The 21788-nt window shown below is 35.0% G+C and overlaps 1 protein-coding gene across 2 annotated transcripts; it reads right to left on the reverse strand.

The window, feature by feature from the left end:
* Positions 1–1290: 1290 nt before the first annotated feature.
* LOC121390214 (G protein pathway suppressor 2-like) lies at positions 1291–21706 on the reverse strand. Of its 2 annotated transcripts, none has more exons than XM_041521985.1 (12): positions 21643–21706; positions 20789–20933; positions 20349–20455; positions 15407–15531; positions 14123–14243; positions 13409–13559; positions 12444–12695; positions 11165–11268; positions 7189–7269; positions 6484–6570; positions 4758–4832; positions 1291–3852 (listed from the first exon to the last, which is right to left on the reverse strand). In XM_041521985.1, exons 2-12 carry the CDS (start codon positions 20880–20882, stop codon positions 3814–3816), a joined length of 1236 nt encoding a protein of 411 aa, XP_041377919.1. In that variant the 5' UTR covers positions 20883–20933; positions 21643–21706; the 3' UTR covers positions 1291–3813. The 2 variants fall into 2 exon arrangements, with proteins under 2 accessions (XP_041377919.1, XP_041377918.1); XM_041521984.1 differs by having other exon boundaries at positions 21630–21659.
* Positions 21707–21788: the final 82 nt, after the last annotated feature.

The following is a 21788-nucleotide window of genomic DNA, read 5'->3' on the forward strand; positions in this document are numbered from 1 at the left end:
CACATTTACACTGTACTGGAAGCAGACACAAGCTATAGATATACCGGTATTTAGATTAGTTTCAACAACACATTTACACTGTACTGGAAGCAGACACAAGCTATAGATATACCGGTATTTAGATTAGTTTCAACAACACATTTACACTGTACTGGAACAAGACACAAACTATAGATATACCGGTATTTAGATTAGTTTCAACAACACATTTACACTGTACTGGAAGCAGACACAAACTATAGATATACCGGTATTTAGATTAGTTTCAACAACACATTTACACTGTACTGGAACAAGACACAAACTATAGATATACCGGTATTTAGATTAGTTTCAACAACACATTTACACTGTACTGGAAGCAGACACAAACTATAGATATACCGGTATTTAGATTAGTTTCAACAACACATTTACACTGTACTGGAACAAGACACAAACTATAGATATACCGGTATTTAGATTAGTTTCAACAACACATTTTCACTGGAACACATTTAGAATCTCATACAGTTAAACAATGAATACCACACCCATCAAAACAAAACAATTTACTAAATTATTAACATTATGTACTGTACCATATATATGTTTCAAGGGACATTCCTGCAACGTTTTCGACAAATAAAATATTTCTACGATTAAACATATTAAATATATTTTCTTGTTTAGAATATCAGTGTCTGTATATTTAATGTGTTTTCCGTCTTAATATTTGTAAGAAGCCCAAACTGGATTTTGTCTTCAAATAATTTCGTACGTACGAAAAAACATTATTTTAGGAAACAAAATAAAATTTAACCTAGTACAAATATTAGAACAATCAGAAACACGTTTATTATACAGCCACTAATATTTTATGCAAAAAAAATATATTTGATTTTTAATTACAATCGTTAAAAATTCTTTTAGTCGATAACATCTTAAAAACTGCAGCAAACTCAGGAATGTCCCTTTAACAATTCATCTGTATTATAAGTACTTGCAAACCCATATATTAGTATTAAATATTGGTTTTATTATGCAATATATTGGTATGTTATTATGTTTGTGTATATGTATAGTAATCAATGTATTTATTGTTAACAATCTTGTTATGTGTATATAACAAAATGTTTATGTATATACTGTGCGGCGGCCAGTGTGTAAATAAAGTCTTTTCTTGTCTTGTGAATAATAAGCGAAAAACCCTGCTTTAAACAAAAAAAATCTATTTTATTCTCTTAGAATAAAAGAAGGTTCTCGCTGCTCTATGCTTGGTACATAAATAAATTAAGCAAACAATTCATGTGTTGTTTACGTGTTTTATTTCAGGCCTTGCAAGACAAACATAAACAAACTAATATGACAACACGATGTAACAAGTCTGTCAAGAAAAAAACAAAATAACATCAGTTTAGCACAATATACCATAGCACTACGTATATACGTCATACTTATTAGCGAAAACTGGTTACGGTCTTAAGATATTGGCTTTATCTTGTGAAGGTTAGAATGGCGAATGCAGCGAGGCTCTGCCAATCTGCATTTGCCATTCAACCTGAGCAGGATAAAGCCGATATCTCAAGACCGTAAACAGTTATTTCTTTTATCCTGCAATCCTACAGGAATTGTTGGAAAATCATGATTTACTCCATTTTTGTGTAAGCAAATAGAGTATCGTCAACCTAGCAAGGCTTTTTCCGTATTTACTGTACTTAAACAAATGATTTATTGAAAATCTAATCTGAAATACTGTAGTCGAGTCGGGCTTATGTCACGTGACCAATATTTTTGGTCAGTGACCGAAAATATAGAGATTTTTCTAGTCATCATATCTTGCCAATGTATACAGTGATTGCTGGATAAATTAAATTATTTCAATCATTCTGCAATCTACAGATTATGAAACAAATTTGCATGTGTTCTACCATTGAACTAAGTATATCCTGTCTCTACACTAAACAAAAACAACATACTATCAAATGATGTCATTAACTACTAGTATGTATAAATTTGAGAACATCTGTACATAAAAATCATACTGTTATCAAAACAAATTCTGAATTAATGAAGCTTTTCTGCAGGCCCCAAGAACTGTGTGTGTGTGTGTGTGTGTTTTGCTGTGCCATCCCACTCCTAAACCCAAAATTGATAATGAAAATTTACATTTTTGGTGGGGTCCTAGTCTTATATAATGATACAAATTGTACCCCCATCCTGCTCCAGATATCATTCCCACAGACCCCTTGTCAGTCATCAGTCAACATTATTGGAACAAAAAGAAACAAGAAAAAAAAAAGAGAAGGAAAAAACTTTGTCAGATCCATAACTGAATTTTTGTCTGGGTCGCATTCTTTAATTGCTAAATTTTGGATGCTCAAGTATAATCCCTCCTGTATTTATGAATTTACAGAGGCCCCAAGTCCACAACTGCATATAATTTTTTTTATTAATATGGAAATTGTATTACAAATGTGTAGGGTTTTGAAATTTAGGAAATTCTGGGTCCTTGATCTATACAAATCAATTATTGATATATATCTTGACGATCTGTTTGAATTAATTTTTTGACATCTATTTAACAGATATTGTTTTTAAGACTCAGTTCATTGAAATATGCTTCATAATTCTATACAAGTTTAAATACACCCATCTTTCACACATTTCTTTCTCTTTTTTATAGTTGGAAATTCACTTTCCAAACAGAAACAGAGAGAGAGAGAGAGAGAGAGAGAGAGAGAGAGAGAGAGAGAGAGAGAGAGAGAGAGAGAGAGAGAGAGAGAGAGAGAGAGGGGGAGGGGAGGGAGGGAGGGAGGGAGGGAGGGAGGGAGGGAGAGATATTTAACATAAACTAGTGAATAAATTTGAATTAATAAATCATGTTACATAGAGTAAAACAGCCAACCACATACTGTACATTATATCATGTGACAGAAATCAATGGATGTCTACCAACGCCTCAACACAAACAAGAACCAGCTTACTGGTGTGAGACCTACATGCAGGTATATGAACGAATGAACATTCATACAAACACTTTGCAGACAAACTACAAAACACAGCATACGGTAAAACAGCCAATGATACATTGGAGCATTGTTTCTAATGTAAAACAGTCAATGTTAAAGTTTGTTTTGTTTAACGACACCACTAGAACACATTGAGTTATTACTCATCGACTATTGGATGTCAAAACATTTGGTAATTTTGACATTCAGTCTTAGAAAGGAAACCTGCTACATTTTCCCATTAAGTCAGGTCATAGGGTTTAATGTGCACATTCAAACCAAGCTGTTGTAGTGTACGCCTGTTATAGGCACAGGTGTTGGCTCATGCCGGCTCCTCCATCCAGGACAATTTTCCCATTAGTAGCAAGCAATTTTTCAAATGCACCATCTCATAGACAGGATAGCACATACCACGGCCTTTCATATACCAGTTGTTGTGCACAGGCTGGAGAGAGAAACAGTCCAATGGACCCACCGACAGGGATCGATCCCAGATGGACTGCACATAAAGCAATTGCTTTACCACTGGGCTATGTTCCACCAAACAGCCAATGATACACTGACAGATTTTGTCATGTGACACTAGAAAAAACAGCCAATGGTACACTGACAGATTTTGTCATGTGACACTAGAAAAAACAGCCAATGGTACACTGACAGATTTTGTCATGTGACACTAGAAAAAACAGCCAATGGTACACTGACAGATTTTGTCATGTGACACTAGAAAAAACAGCCAATGGTACACTGACAGATCATGTCAAGTGACGTATACAAGATGGCATGCTACATGTTTCTCCTTTACTGGATGTGATGACTGTTTTCAGTTTGGTCGGCCCTGTGTGGTCTGTGGAAAGTTACCCTGTAAAACAAAAACAAAAAATGTCCTTGAAAACAGCCAAACTTCATCACGGTTAGCATTGGCAAACCCCATGTCATTACTCGGACTTTGATAGAGGAAACATTTATCAATTCACAATTAGTTTTTATAGCATGTTCTAATAAATCTCAAATTTATGAATAAACAAGACCCTATAGACATTAGAAATGCTGAAAAGTCCCTCACAATTGCATGATCCAATTCCTGTATGTCAAGTTTGATGAGTGAAGTTGGTAGAGCAAAATAAAAAAGTTTATTTTGTTTACAGACACCACTAGAACACATTAATTAATTAATCATCGGTTATTGGATGTCAAACATTTGGTAATTATGAATCGTAGTCATCAGAGGAAACCTGCAAAAAGATTTTCCATTAGCAGCAAGTGATCTTTTATATGCACTTTCCCACAGACAGGAAAGCACATACCAGTTGTAGTGCTGGAATGAGAGAAAAACCAATCAGTTGAATGGATCCACTGAGGTGGTTCGATCCCGCAATGCAAGCACTACAGGTGAGAGCTCAATCGACCGAGCTTAATCCAGCCCCTTAGTAAAGTGACAATTGTTATTTCATACTACATTGACTTTTGATATAAAAAGGCGAAATTTTCATGTAAATATCATAATTTCTAATTATAATAAGTGACCATGACTTTTGATGCATAACCAAAATGTGAACTCATTCAACATGATCACATTTCTATACGTAAAGCTTCATAAAAAAACCCCACTAAAGCAGTGATTTTAAATATTACTTGCAATACAAGATGTAAAGAATCCACCCATTCTTCATAATTGTCCGACTGCTAACCTGTAGCTCAAGACAACAAACTGCCTCTACTCCCCTCCACCCCCTCCCAAACTCTGCCACTGCATGATTATTGTACCTGTCCTGACTGTGGTTGGAACGTTGAAGAGGGGCCGGTGTGGGGGTGAGATGTGTACCCTGTCACGATACTTCCCTGAAAGTAAGCCAATAAAGCAGTTTAATTTAAAGTTACAATGTTGCCTCGCTATATCATAACATCATTTACTAGTTTAAAAAATACAAACATATCTACAAATATAAATGTGGCTTGCTTATTGATACCACTGATACAGGCCTATGGACTTCATGGTAACAATCGTTTACATGTAACATGTCGTTAGCGTGTCAGTAAAATCATAAAACAGAAACTTTGTTTCCTATGATTATTATATCAAGTACGACTATTCAACGAAAATGATATATATATACATGTAGTAATAATTATATAAAAAAAAATAATTATGTTTATATCACACTACCAGAGAGGGTGTTTGACATAATCACGAGACTCAATTCGGATTGTTGTGTTAAACAAACTTCTCAGTGTTCGAATCCGGTTCAGGTAAACCTAAATCAAAAGTTCCAACATGTGCTCTAATCAAACATGTGACACATTTAAACCAAATTCACTGGCATTCATTATTTGTAGTGTATCTCTTAAATATAAGGGTCAAGAAATAGAATTTAAATTCAAATATAATTTTGGAGAAAATATTTAACATTGTGTCACTACTGTCATTACTGTCACTACTGTCACTATCTGAAATCGACAAAAGTCAACATTGCACATGTGCTTGGGAGGAAATGACATAGGCCTGAACTATTATTTGTATTTAGCTGTCACAATAGCATGCATATAATGGAGAGGGTGTGTCACAAATCAACTTTATATTGAGTTTCAAAATGTGTCACTTTGCAGAGATCTTTGCGATAATTTAAATCAATAGTATTGAAAAATGGGTTCCCATGACTTGTTTTCATCTAAAAACAGTTTCTGATAGGTTCCCATGATCACAAGGCACGGAACTGAAAAGTGTTTCCCATGAGATTTGAATTCCTATGGCCTGTAATAGTGCACTGATCAGCTATTCTAAGACGAAACCTGCTGCATTTGACCAGGAGCAGATTTAGCAATTCATTTATTGTTATTTTAGTGCTTAAATACAATTAAGGTTGAAGCATACTGTCCTGGACACACATCACAGCTATCTAGAATGTCTGTCCAGGACAGTGGGTTAGTGATTAGTTTTTTACGGTTAAACTTGCTCTGGAAAAGCTGGTACCTGGAGGAGAACCCAGTACCTACGAGCCTCAAGTCTGAAGGCTTAACCACTACACCGCTGAGGTCGGTATTAACAGATTGGTATGGGAACGGAGCATTTTTGGCACGCTTCTGTCAGAAAACTGTTCAAATAAGCCATTCTTGGGAACAACATCTGACTTTGCCAGAGATCTGTCCAAAACAGGTCTTTCACAGGTTATGGCAATCCATTAAATATATCTATAAGAACTGCACCAAAATTGGTTACATGGGAGAAGCAGTAGTCTAGATTTGTATTTAAAGATACCCACCACCCATAAAATCAATTTTTATTAAAACCATACAAGCATAGAGGAAAAAGACTCGCCAAATATAAAATGATAATTACAGAGCCTCCCACCATCTGCATGTGATCAACTGTGAAAAATCCCTGAATGTTTTGTTTTCTTCCATTTATCCCATATATTTGTCATATTTAGAAGAAGTGAATGGTCAACAATTAAAACTAAACTACTAAGTTTATGAGTAAAATCTGAAGTTGAACCTTTGACTGGGCTTGTTGCAACTGAAGTTGCTGTTGTATTATAGCTGGCTGTTGCACCGGTAATGCTGTCTTTCCTCGCAGTGGAGCCTGACAGACAAACAGACAAGAAGGCAAACAAGATGACAAGCAGGTAGTTGAATGGACAGACAGGCAACACAGACAGACAGACTGTCCACTTCTCAAAACAACTCTGGTGGCTATACTGTGACTATTTATATGGAAGGGACTATCCTGAGTATGTAGCCACTATTAAAAGGTTTTCACGAAATAACATATGTTTTTACATTATTAAAATTACAATTTATTCACATTTTCTTGCTTAGAATACGAATACATCTATAGCCAATGCATTCATGAACATCGTAATATTGCGTAGTACTCTCGATATTGAGTTTTGACTAAAATAATTTCGTACATACATATTTATAAAAAAAAAATTATTTGGCCAAAGATCATCTTGAATGTATTTATCCATATAATACCTTCATATTTAAAATATCTTAAGGTACAATAGTGGGTTTTGTTTGTTTTTTAAAGAGAGAAAAAACCCAAAGTAACAGGAAAAAGTAGGATGTGTTTATTTTGTTTGGGGGTACATACAAAAGTCTTGCTACACCTGTTTATTGCCTGCCCCCTGTCAATTTATTTTAACACTAGTTTGACTGGAAACCAAAAAACAAAGGAAAGAAAAGAAGACTAACTCACCCTCTGGAAGGCGTACTGTGCGCCGACGGCTGAACTTGACTGCCATGGCTCAGCGGGAAAACTTCTCTGCTGCTCTCTCACCTGGTAAAAATACACACAACAAAAATGGTTAAACCTGGCCGTAAAGGACACCTTTACCTTTGTCTATAAAGGACACTGATTAATGACCACTGTAGAAGACAACTCTTTTAAATAGAATACGCTGATTACAGTGTGACATTTTGAATATATTTCTTATATATCTATATATATATATATATATATATATATATATATCGATATCTATATCTATATCTATATCTATATCTATATCTATATATATATATATATATCAGGTCTAGAAATGAAAAAAATAATCTACATGCACCAGGTGCATCCTGAAAAAAAAGTTACATAAAACGTACGAATATTTGTGTTTTGTATTAAGCAAGTTATCAACTTTTTTACGCAATACACAGTACTTGAAAAATATTAGCATGCACAGCGTGCACCCAGTTTTAAAAGTTACATGCACACGCAAAAATCAGCATGCACCGGTGCATGTACTAACACTGCATTTCGAGCCCTGTATATATATATAGATAGATATATACACAAATATAAATATATTATAAATGACTATTTAACTTATTTATGCCCAAATTTTTTTTTTGCATTTTTCCCGTCATTTCCCGCCAAGTATTATAGTGCCACACATACATTTACACATTGCACAAAAAGTAGAATATAAGCCAATACACACTTGAGAGTTGTTCATATACTAAGCTTATAGAAAAGGTTACTATATAGAAGGGTTTTTTTGTGTGTTTTTTTCAGTCTTTTATGATGCAGTTTTTCCTTGTTTATGAAAATAGTCAACACACAAAAACATTCTCTGTTTTTACTTAGTCCAGAACTATTTTGTCACCCATCAGGTTTGAGTCTGCTGAAAAGTATGATTCCATAATTTCCATTTCTTAATAAAAATTTCTTGTATTTATTCTTATTTCAATATGCAGCTTTTTCTAAATTATAATACACATTTATTTTGACTTTGAGGATTTCAAAACTTTGGGTTTTCTTATCAAATTTTGAACTATATATATATTGTTTTGCCAATGTAATGATGATATTTATAACAGTGTTTTCTTCAGGGTACCCTAAGAGAAAATGTGTTGGGTCCATCGTAATGTTAGTACCTGTTACTTCCCTTATCCATTTGAATAGTGATTTAATTAAGCATGGTACATATGAACATTCAAAAAATAAATGAGAATATGTTTCTATATACTTATTACAAAAGCTGCAATTTGGACTGGTTATCAATTTAATTTTAAATAGGAAATTATTTGTTGGAAGAATTCTTTGAATTATTCGATATTGAAACCATATTAATTTAGTATCTTTTGTCATATTAAACACTGTAGTGTTAAGAGTCTTCCACCAAGCATAGTCTCTTTCAGTATTGAGTTCCTTATCCCATCTTGAAATATATCTTGGAGCAGATAAAGTTGAACATAAATATGTATTATATATATGTTTGGATCCTTTTTTGTTATACAATATTGTATGTATAGACTTTGGCCAAAATAAGAACTCTGAAGTAAGTGGGGTTTTTGGAAAGATTGGGCCATCTGTTTAGTATTGCAGCTTTTAAACCCTTCGAAAATCGTAAAAGGAGGACGAAAACCATAAAAATCACAAAATGTACCATAGTTAAAAATAATTCTGTCCATATCAAACATATCATGTATATTATTAATGCCTAATAAATTCCAACTTTTGTAATGAATGCTTTTATTGTTAATTAAAATTAATGAGTTATATCATAATGGTTCAGAAGGTCTGTCTTCTTCGGATAATTCAACTTTATGTTTATAGTTTGCCAGGATATTAAACACTTCTTTCAAAAATATATTAGAAATTTTTTGCCACAGAGTCTATGGTTATCATCCCCAACATTGGTAATTAAAATATGTTTGTTAGGAAGTTGACATTGGAGAAGATTAACCCACGACGACTCTGAGCAATTGACTACCCTCCTTATCCAGGTTAATTTAAGAGCGTTAATAAAAAAATTCCAAATTAATCATCTTTAAGCCTCCATTTTTAATTTCTTGTATTAATGTTTTACAGGCTATGCAATCAACAGAATTTTTCCAAATATAAGAGTAGAATATTTGATTAATTTTGTTTAATGTTTCACAGTTAGGGTTGGGACTATTAATAATCAAATGGACCAATTTGGAAAGCGCTAAAGTTTTGATAACAACAATTCTTCCTAGTAAAGTAAGATGTCTTTTCGACCATGCTTTCAATAATTTTGAAATTTCATCAACCTTTTCTGTGTAATTTAATATTACAATGTCTTCTAAATTTACACTGAATTTTATTGCTCAAAAAGTAAAGTTATCCTTCGACCAATTCAGGTTTTTGTCCTTACAAATTTGAAATCTGTTTTGTGCGTTTGCTCCAATCCATATAGCAGTGGTTTTTTCAATATTTGGTTTTAGCCCAGAGTATTTAGAAAACTGTTCTATCAAGTTTAGCATATTTCTTAATGAAGCTTCTGTGCCATCAAGTGTAATAGCTGTATCATCAGCATATTGCAATAATTTATATTTGAATTCTTCTACTGAGATTCCCTTAATTTCCTTATCATTTCTAATTAGATTTCCTAATATTTCAGCACATAAGATGAAGAGATATGGTGCTATCGGATCGCCCTGTCTACATCCCCGCCCTACAGAGAAGAAATCTGAGAAATAACCATTCTGTATTACTGTTAATTTACACTCCTTATTCAGTATATTGACCACCAAGAAACAGAATCGAAGGCTTTTTCAAAATCGACTAATAAAAGGAGTGCCGGAATATTATTTTCGCTAGTATAGTGCATCAAATCATATAGTAATCTGGTGTTTTCTGCAATACATCTGCTGGATAGAAAACCCTTTTGGTTTTCATGAATTACTATATCTAAAGATAAAGTTATGCCACATTCTTAGTTACCAATCAAGACCACTGAATTAAAAATTGCATAGGCTAAAAGCAATTTTCCTCAATTAAAATGCACTTTTCCATGAAATTTGAATCTTAAATGCCTAAAACTAATTTAGTTTTGTGAAAGGACAGATAATTGGTACCACAGAACGCCATTAAAAATCACTGAGTGTTCAATTATCAATATGGTTAAACTTCAATGTGGTATTAACCATAACCACTCGTATCTTTGAGATATGTCCAAACATTTGTAACTTCTACACTGATGTACAAAAGAAACTATACCAACAGACATTTATTTAATTTCCTTTATAATTTGATTAATGGAAATAAAATGCTGGTTAAATATCTTTCTGCTTTTATGGAATGAAATTGTGTTCCCAAAATTGCCAAAACACCACTCTCATCAATATATGTTTTAACCTTTAGACTACTGGAATAATAAGTTTTAGCAAGAACCATGTTGAGTGGGTTCAAGTAATTTTTACTCACATATATTCACTTAAATGTTTTATAAATACATAAAATAAAGTTCATATTTGAATGGGTAAGTATTATTATTGTGTATTTTAGATGTTAAAAAACATGAACTATATTCATATCCCAGTATTTGGTTATTTTCGTTGTTGGTAAAATTATTAAATTTATTATCAAATTAGCTGTTGATCCCTGAAAATGACCGCGACACGTCATTCCAACGTATTTTCTATTAAAAAAACTAAATCTAAAGACAAAGGAAGCGGAGTTTTCTTCAATTTCATGTTAATAAGTTGTATCCAGTGAGTGTCATGTGCAAAACAGCGGGAAATATGAATTGGGGAATACACTGTGTACAGTGTACAGTATGTCGATTGGCGAGACGTTGGGTGAGATATCTCACCTGCAGTAGTCAGAAGGTTAAACATACAACATATTTTGGTTTTCCTTCAGTAACCTCAGAGTATTGGTTTAGTTTGTATTGGACATCAATATAATTTACTAGATTCTGTTTTACCTGTTGTATCTTATACTTGTCATCGCTGAAGCCAGACTTTTGATTAGCATGCTCTAACTGCTGCTGAATAGAAATACTGGTGCTGTGAGGAGATCCTATGTACCCTGAAACATAAAAAACACAGAGTCACACAAAATCTAACTGCTATGCAAGGCTATGCGTTAAAGTTGCAGGTCATAGTTTCAGCCCGTGAAAATGGACACTAAGTTTAGTTAATCTAGAAACCTCAACACACATTTGGATAATTTTATAACGGAGAGAAGCTAAAGTTTGTGATGTTTAAATGGAGAAATACTGTCTAAAATAACTAGAGCTTGTCTCGATAACCATTACTTCTCAGACGAACGTGCGTTTTTAGAATTATGAAAAATGCATTTTGAGGTATTGCAAAAACCTGAACTACTTTTTGTGTATGAAAATTAATATTCTAAATAATAAAATATAAGCACTTCCAATTTATATTATCAAAAATGGCTTTAATAGTGAAAAATATGTTGTAGTGTTTAAAAATCAGGGTGTGTTACTTTAATGTCTGGTGGCCGTTCAACAATACTGTACTGCTTGAAAGAAAGAGAGGGAGTATGAATGGATGTGTTATGAAATGTTATGAGAGAGGGAAGTTTTTTTTTGTTAAATGTGACTTTACAAAACAATTGTCTCATTTTTACCTTTAAAGTAAAATGCAGCCAGACACTGCTATTTTGTTCTTGAACCAATGATATTTTAATTTTTATCTATTATTTATTACCAAACCAAGAGAAATTCCACCACAAAATATAACATTATAGGTAAAATTACAACACTAGGACAGGGAATGTGCTGGGTGGAGTAACAACAAGTTAAATAATTGTAAAGTGTGTGTGTGTGTGTGTGTGGGGGGGGGGGGGGGGGCAGTGGCCTTAGCGTTACAAACTGTTACATGGAGGGAGGGTGTGTGTGATAAAACAAAGAGAGATAAATCTTTGCATCGTAATAGTCAGTTTTATAAGCAGCTTTTGCTTTACATCTTATTTTCAAGAGTATTCCAGGTACATCCAGAATTTATCCATTTTTTTAAAGTGATAATAAGAAATAATGAGCCTCTATCTGCATTTATGTCAAGCCTTCTAAATCGTTGTTCCAAATGTTACATTAATTATGGATCTCAATAGGAATCTAATTTTAAGACCGTTTTGTCACTGATCCTCAATTTCTAACATTTGTTTCTGAGAAGGAAACATTGCTCCCTAACACAGAAAAATAATTTCGAGCCCTGAATGTTTAGTTGAAATTGTCATACCTTGTTGCTGCATTCTCTGGATGGCAAAGCCGGGAGGGAAGTTGTCTGGTAACTGCTGTTTCTGCTGATGTTGGGTGTAGTGAGTAGGATATGTTGTGAAAGCCGACTGGCCAGGCTGGAGGTATTTTCCAGCTTGTGATTGGCTGCTTGTGTAGATTCCGCCTTGCTGCGGAAACGTATGTCCTGTAGACGAACATGGTTGGCTGGTATAGGTCACATGACCTGGCTGTGATTGTGAATAGCTGGTTCCCTCTGACAGAAGAAAAAAACTGTTTTATTTAACAAAGCACTCAGCACATTTTAATTATGGTTATATAGTGTCATCAGACATATGGTCAAGGATCACATAGATAATTAGAGAGGAAACCTGCAGCTGCAAATCTGTGAGCTACTCTTTTGATTAAAATCAAAGGATCCTTTATATGCAACATACCACAGACAGAATAGTGCATACCACAGCCTTTGTTACACCAGTTGTGGAACACTGGCTGCAACAACTAATAGCACAATGGGTTCACTAACAGTATTTGCAGTTCCGTCAATGCAGGGTTTCTGCCAGAGGGTAAAATGGGTATGACGCTATACCCAAACTTGTTTTGTTTTTTAAGTTAACTTATACACAAAATTAATTGCTCTTATCATTACTGTATGATTTTCTTAACCCTAAACTTAACCCATTTTCATTCTGGGTGAGGCCCCCCCATACACCCTGTTGACTGGTTGCATTCCATTCCATAGTGCCATACCCAAAAATGTATTTCTGGCAGAAATGGGATGGTGTATATAACAAAACTTTCCTGCCAATAAAAAAAGGCATCAGGTTTCTTCTAAGCCTATATGTTAGAATCACCAAATGTTTGACAACCAATAGCCGATGATTAATAAATCAATGTGAGATAGCGGTGTCATTAAACAAAACATTAATTAGTTATGGCTTTAAGTCCTTGATGTATAAACTATCTTACTATATTCCCCGCCTTGTTGGTGCTGGTACAGATGTCCTGCAGGTTGTTGTTTCGAAGCTGCAGTGTATGTTGAATGGAGATATTTTGAATCCTCATAGTTCTGGTACGATGATGTAGATGGCGGCGACGGACTTCTCATTCTCTTGACACCCTAAAATTAAAGTGGTAAGCATTTTAATTGTTTTACACATTTTATTAATATTAAAGTGATATTTTTAATAACCATAATTTAACTTGCATTGTTGCAATACTAACAGCAACAATGCAGCTCATAACATGCTTCTTGAAGTCGCCAATATAGCTGTCAGTAACTACATGTAGGACCATCAGGTGTTTTATTTAATTATCTAGCATTTAAACTGTTATGGGGATTGTTTTAAACAATTCAAGTAAAGTAAGATTTGAGTGTGAGTGTTAGTGTGAGTGAGAGTGAGAGCGAGAGAGAGACAGAGACAGAGAAAAGGGTGTGTGTGTCAGGCCAAGACAGACACACAAACAGATTAGGGAAACAAAACAGACAGGGAGAAAGAGAGAGCAACAGAGAAAGAGAAAGAATGAGAGACAGAAAGTAACCTCTTGCGGACGTCACACATGCTATAATGCACAGGTGTCTGGAGATGCCAGCAACTAGGTGTGGGATGGAGGGGACAATACATAAACTTCAGAGTTCAAAATGGCAGTTCTATCACTGACTGGTATATATCTGTGACTGACCGTTATGATGGGTGCATGCTTGTACATGGCTGGGCGGCCGGATATCCCCTGCAGCATGGCCGGGTGCGAGGACACAGGCATCTGGAGACACTGGTATCCCTGCTGCTGTAGCAACATCTCACTGAAAGACAATCATACACTCGTTACGAACATCTCTCACATAGACACAGGTAATATCTCAAATCCTATGAGAAATACTCACTAATAAAGTCTGAAGGGATTGAAAAAAAAGGAAAGCTTTGATCAATCAGGGCTAGCTCTGGCACTCGCCAAATTCACGAATTTTGGAAGCAGTTGGCGAATTTTATTTTAATTTAGCAAAATAATTTCATGTAATAATTGACATTAAAACAAAAAATTGTTGATTTCTTCAATTTTTAAAGTTTAACAGACAATTTGGCGAAATGTTTTGCATACCCAGAGCTAGCCTTCTAATATCTTAAATATCTTGAGAAATACTTACTAATAAAGTCTGAAGGGATTGAAAAAAAAGGAAAGCTTTGATCAATGTCTCTTTTTTTCGTAAATACTTAACCTGATCTCTCAACAAGTGCATTCACCCATCCCACAAAAACAATGGGCTGGTCTGAAAATCCCACCAGCCAATCAAATGGCTATAATCAATTATTGTGTTTGGGTAATTCACAACCGTTCCATGAGTATGGGGGGGGGGGGGGGGGGGGGGGGGGGGGGGAATGCACTTGGAGAGAGTTGCATAGCAAACAAACACAAAACAACACAAGATATAATATAATAATATCAGTGTCTTCTGCCTCCCAATGGCTTAAAATCTGGATGAGACTTTAGCAATTTTTTCATTGTTATTGAAAAAGAAAAGATCTGAAATTTAAGAAATTATTTTAGAGTGTGAGCCCTTTCACAAAGAAAGAAATGTTTTATTTAACATGGGCCCATTGGGCTATTTCTCGTTTCAGCCAGTGCACCACCACTGGTATACATTTACTCAACACATTTTATTTTTAAGGTTATATGGCGTCAGACATATGGTTAAGGACCACACACATATTGAGAGAGGAAATCCGCTGTCACCACTTCACGGGCTCTTTTCAATTAGCAGCAAGGGATCTTTTATATGCACCATCCCACAGACAGTGTAGTACATACCACGGCCAGTGGTGGTGCACTGGCTGGAACGAGAAATAGCCCAATGGGCCACCGACGGGGATTGATCCGAGACCCGACCGCGCATCGAGCAACCGCTTTACCACTGGGCTACGTCCCGCCACTTGCCCTGTCAGACTCCTCACTGTAAGTGTCACCTACTTTTGCTCCTTTATTTGAGTCCTGCGGCGAGATTCGTCCTCTTGGTGCAGGACCTTCTTGAGACGAGAGAACAGTTCGTGTTTCTCCGTTTCCAACTCCTTCAGCCTCTTCTCCAGCTGTCCAATCTGGTGTAATCAACAAGTAAATACAAAACATTTTTCAGAATATTCAGTTTGATTCATTTTTTAATTTTGTATTATTATTTTTTTGTTAATTTTTATAAAAAAATTGTGCTTATATCCAATTAGGGTTCAAGCACGCTGTCCTGGGCACACATCTCACCTATCTGGGCTGTCTGTCCAGAACAGTGGATTAGTTGTTAGTGACTAGTGGTTAGTGAGAAAGAAGAGGATGTAGTGGTCTTACACCAACCCATCGAGTCATTAAAACTCACTCTGGGTGGGAGCCGGTACTGGGCTGAGAATCCAGTACCTACCAGCCTTATGTCCGATGGCTTAACAACAACACCACTGAGGCTGGTGGGTTTTTTTTGTAGGTTATATTACTGAGGTATTTATTTATCTGCATCAAAGAGCAGTGTTTCTGCCATAAAGACATTTTAGGCATGGCACTATGGAATTGAATGCAACCGCTGTATGGGGGTCATTCCCCCAGAAAGAAAATGGGTTACGTTTAGCGTTAAGGAAATCAGAGAGTAATTAATTTTGTCAAAAGGTTAAATTAAAAAACAAATATCTGCAAAAACATTTTGGGTATGGCACCATACCCATTTTACCCTCTGGCAGAAAACCTGAAGTCTATGTGATTCTGTCACAGCCATTGCATGTTCATTTAAAGTGATTAACAAGATATTAGGCGTATTATAAAATATTGTTTGTTTCCGGTTACCCGACCAACCCTAATTTGAACCTGCCGACCCTGAAACTTTTTTTTGTATATCCACTAATTTGGTGTCATTTAGGGGATAACCCTACTGAGTTTTCCGATTTGCGGACGTATATCGGTGGTTTTATTGTCGCAAATTTAGTTTTATTGGCGACCCGTTAGCCACGAAATGTTTTCTTCTAACAATTGATTGATGGAGTTACTTCCCTTCAAATTGAAGTTCGGTAACTTTCGTGAGATATCGGGCGAAGAGTCGGAAAATTGTTTTCACGAATATATGCAATCTTTTCCGATTTACTCTACATCTAGTGTAGCGAGGTGTTCCGATTAATAATAATAATAATAATAATAATAATAATAACAAACTGGCCGTGTAGAAATTTAGTGACCTTCTGATAAACTAGGGGAGGGAATGTTTACCGATACTGATGGAGTTTACTGCCAAATCAAATGATTAAATATGTCAGTAAGATCTCGATGCGTTTCGTTATTTTTTGTAAATGGTCACTGGGAACTTCGCGGGTTTCCGCTAAAAACAGTGTCAGAATGACATTAAAGATAAAAATCAATGTGCTCTAGTGGTGTCGTTAAATAAAACAAACTTTACTTTTCAACATTCGTTTGAGCATCCTGAGAATTTATACTGCATTTCTATTCATTGGACCAATTCATTGCTTCAGACCAAGTGTGTACTTTAATATTGGATGCATACAGAATAAAACTAACATTGCAAATTATAAAATTGGTAAGTCTACCATTTCTTAGATACACCAGGAAAGATAATATTCATAACATTTTTTTTTAAATGTTATTGTTGGACAGATAAATATAGAACCCTTCTTTTCAGTTTTCATTAAAATAAATTGTTATAACTTATTTACTGGTTTCTATCCAATTAAGGTTCATCCAAGTCTGTCCTGGACCAGTACAGAAGTTAAGTGTTAGTATGAGAGTAAACCTTCTGCCTGTTATTAAACAGCAAGGGGTCTTTTGTATGTACTCTCCCACAGATAGGTCAGCACCATGTTGCCCTCACAATCAAAATGCCTTGCCTTTTATAAATTTATAAGTTGCTCATGTAAAAAGAAGCCTTTAAACACACCTATGTGGATAGTACTACATATTTCATTTTTTAAATTAAGTTATGAAATAGATATAAGGTTTTTGTCCTTTAGAAAATTGTATAATGGAAAAAAATAAAGCCCTTATATTCAAAACTGCACATAAAATATGCCCCCAAAACGTCACTTTACCATGCCTTACTTTATTTCTATGGAAAACACTGTGATGAATGGTATTGTTGGTTTGCATAATGCATTTCTATACATGCAGAGGTTATTTTGAATACCGGTAGTCAACACTTTTATTTAATATCCATAAATAAAATTATTTTCCAAAATAAAATGTTTTTCCTACCTACCTACCCTATATTTTTCCAGCATGCAATAGGAAACAAGTAAAAAAAAAAAATTCGGCCTTAGTTAAAGTTTGTTTTGTATGTCAAACATTTCGTAATTCTGACATAGTCTAAGAGAGAAAACCCACTACATTTTTTATTTAGCAGCAAGAGTTTTTTAATATGCAGCATCCCAGACAGGATAACACATACCTTGGTCTTTAATATACCAGGGCAGAGCTCGAACTTAAGAATTTGTCTCCCATGGCAATTTTTTAAAGAATTGCCATGAGTGAAACAGCCCACTGATGGCAATTTTGAGCAAAAAAAATTTTTTAACTGAAATTTGCACAAAATAAATGACTAAAATGTTATTTTGCTGTATGTAGACATATTTCAAATGTGAAAATTTTAAATATTGGCAGATTATGTACACCAAATGTATATAGTTTGCCACTGTTGAGGAGGTAATGCTCTCTACCTATGGCGATTTATATCTCAGCACCAGCAATTGCCGTCGGTGCCGTCTTTCAGTTCGAGCCCGGCAGTTGTGGTGCACTGGCTGGAATGAGAATAGCCCAAAGGACACTCTGATGGGGATCGATCCTAGACTGTCCGTGCACCAGGCGAGTACTTTAGCACTAGGCGAGTACTTTAGCACTAGGCTACATCCCGCCCCTTATATCAAAGGATACATATAGACAGACCTGTCAACCCTCCCGGATTCCGCGGGAGTCTCCCGGTATTTGAACAAATCTCCTTTCACCTGTGCGGGAGACAGTTTCTCCTGTTAAATGACATTTTTGTAAGCATACAAAAAAATCGATCCTCTTTTGTCAAAATAACATAAGGGAAGTAACTCTTACCTTTTTTTTTCTCATTCGGAAAATGTCGACTACTTTCGGTTTCTGAGAATGTAACAGGCCGAATTGTCCCGACTGTTTAACCTTTGCCGAAGTGAGAATTGTGGGATAGCCTATTTATATTGTTAAAAAAGCACATGGAGTTTATAAAATGACGTGTTATTATAATGTTTGTTATCATCGTAATGGCTACGAAGCGTGTTGCCGCTAATTCAACAGGCTGTGTATTGACATTCAGTGTTGCATATATATATATTAAAAAAAAACTATCCAATTTAGTTCTAATAACACCTCTGAATTGTAAAATTTCTTCCCACTGGATTACATAATGCAACTATGACGAATCTGAACTGCCAGACTCCGAGTTGACAGCGATACACACGATGCTTGTTAAAATCACATGTCACAGCAAGACAACGAAAATACCAATTAGCTGTATAAACATACTTGTGTCAGTTAATTTTGTATGTTTGTGCAGTAAAATGTTGGTTATAAGGGTACTCTTCAAGAAATAATTTTTGTACAATTAAAAAATGTTGTGTTTGACATTGACCTAAAGTTACTCACGGAAATGGGTATAATTCCGGTATATTTCACACGATGTCCGTAATGAGGTTTTACTTATGATTAATGAAATACAATGTTTATTGCATCATTATAATGATTTTAAATAAGTACCACGCCACCGTTCCTCATTATAGTAAAAACTGAATATTAATTTGTAAGATTTATATAAATTTGTCTTTGGTACTTAGGTACACTAACCACAAATGATAATGTAACGCAACCTGTAAGGCTGTAAGTGTAATACCGTAAATGTACTAATTAATTTTTTATTTCTTGTTCATGTTCTTAACATTTTTGGATAAAATATTATTATTTGTTTAAATATGTATTAAATCATAATAATATTTAAACTAAAAAAAAAAAAAAAAAAAAAAAAAAATGTTTTTAATTTATTTTATTTTTTTTATTAATTTTTTTTTAATGCCAAGATCTAAGGTTAAGAAGTATATATGACATTATATAGTATTCATATAACTTATTGTAATAATGTTTTTTTTAAATCTTGCGATTTTGGGTTAAATTGTGTGAATTTAAAAAATCTCCTGCTTTTTGACAAAATCTCCTGCTTTTTCAACACACACCTCCTGCTTTCTCTTGACTAAAGGTTGACAGGTCTGCATATAGATGCAGCTTGCTATCCTGTTTGAGGGAAATGAATGCTGTGACAGCATGCTCAAATTTCATTTTTTTTTTTTTTTTTTTTTTTTTTTTTTTTTAAACACCACAAACATTTAACACAGAGACAATGACATTTTTGTTTTGTATTTTGGACATTACAAACATGGATGATGTTGAGATGAATGGTGAAGCCGCAGTATTTCCATTTCGGTATGGGACTACTTGACAGGTCCGTGCTCCACGCTTGCTGTCAGTTGAGCTATCTCAGTATCACCTGAGCCCGGGGTACACGGAACCTGCAGTGTATGCCCGGTAATCATCCCCCATGTGGGGTTATACACTCGGGAGACACACCCATAATCGCATCTTTGAAGTGGGTGAAACTCGGTGTATGCTGCCTTACACCTCCCCATTGAGCCTAGCAGTGCACTCACTCTGGGTTGGAGCCGGTACTGGCATGCAAAAATCCCCCATTGCCTCAGGTGGGATACAAACCCAGTACCTACCAGCTAGAAGTCCGATGGCATAACCACTACACCACCGAGGCTGGTAGCATGCTCGAAGTTAACTGCATATGGATGTGCACAAAAAATTCAATATCATCAAACATATCCATGATTGCATTATTGTATCAATAAGTAACCATGGGAACCTGTTCTTTGGTCTGCTCCAGGGTGAGGCTATCGGCCTCTTCTTTCTTTTTCTTCATCTCTCTCTCCTTCTGTGTTCTTTCCTCCATTAACTTGTCCTGTAGTTGCTCTAAACAAAAACAACATAAAATGGTGTTAGTAAATATTATTTATTACAAATGAATATTACTTTTGATTTAAAACCATATTACATCAGTTATATGGGTTGCTCTCTCCAATAAGGTTTCATAAACAGATATTTAATGGAGTTGCTTCCCCTTAAATATCTAGTCAAACTGCTAACATGATTTAATTTTCAATTCATTCTATAATTTTCAATAAAGTTAGAATGTGTAAGTTCCAGTTGTGACGGTGGTCCTAAATGCAAGTATGACCAGTATTTGAATATTTGGGGATAAAATTATAAATAAAACTTGACACATCAATTATTCATCATACAAACCTTGCTTTTTGCGCTCCCTTTCCTTGATGATATGACGTTTGAGTGCTTGGTACATAGTGAGTGACATCTTGGGGCGTTCTAGCAAGGCTGGCATTTTGATTTCTTAGTTCAGCAAGCTGTACTCACAAAATACACTTCAAATCTTCTGGAATGATAATATTAATGGTAACATATTTCATAACGTTGAATTTGTATGTTAGTACATGAATGTTACTTATCATACGAATATGATGTGGCACATTTGGTCATACCAGCCAATCAGCTTCCAATTCTATATGTACATGCAACAGTGGATCAGATGTGTTCATGGAGAAAGGAAATTATACGAAGGTCCCATGAAACATTACTTAAGTGAAATGACCCGTTACTCTTACATGGCATGATGGTGCAGAAATTGGTCTAGGTGAGTTTGAGGCAAGGACGTTTTGATTTGAAGGAAAGAATTCAACCTGTGCCCCTCTATATCAAGGCTCTAAAGACTAACCCTAACCCTAACCTTAACCACTGAAAGGTGGTTACCGTCAAACACATGCCGAGGCAAAACTTCCGAATGTTCGGAAGTCTTTACCATGCTGATATGAAGACGTCATTAATAGATCTCCTACTAGAGTCCTAGTAGCCTTGCGAAATATAACATATATGACTGATAATCCGAAAGTTATATTATAACGGTAATAGGTAATTCACAACTATTCAATGCGAAATTAATGAGAACATAAAAGCTGAGAAACAAATATATAAAACTATTATCATATTCACCGAACAAAAGTGTTATTAACCTATATCTATAAATAACTCATAAAAGAGGCCAAAATCTGTCATCAAAAAAGCGTTTATTTACGTTTTCCATTTACCTTCGACTTCGTCTTCCGGATTGGATTGGCGAGGACCAGATAGAAAACTGTACGGGATTAATCGACCGAAATCAACCATATTTACTGATAAAACCAAACCAAACCACTAATAATATTTTGATTTTTAAACTGCTATTATGAACATA

Source organism: Gigantopelta aegis, chromosome 15 (assembly GCF_016097555.1).
Source record: "Gigantopelta aegis isolate Gae_Host chromosome 15, Gae_host_genome, whole genome shotgun sequence".
Lineage (NCBI taxonomy): Eukaryota > Metazoa > Mollusca > Gastropoda > Neomphalida > Peltospiridae > Gigantopelta > Gigantopelta aegis.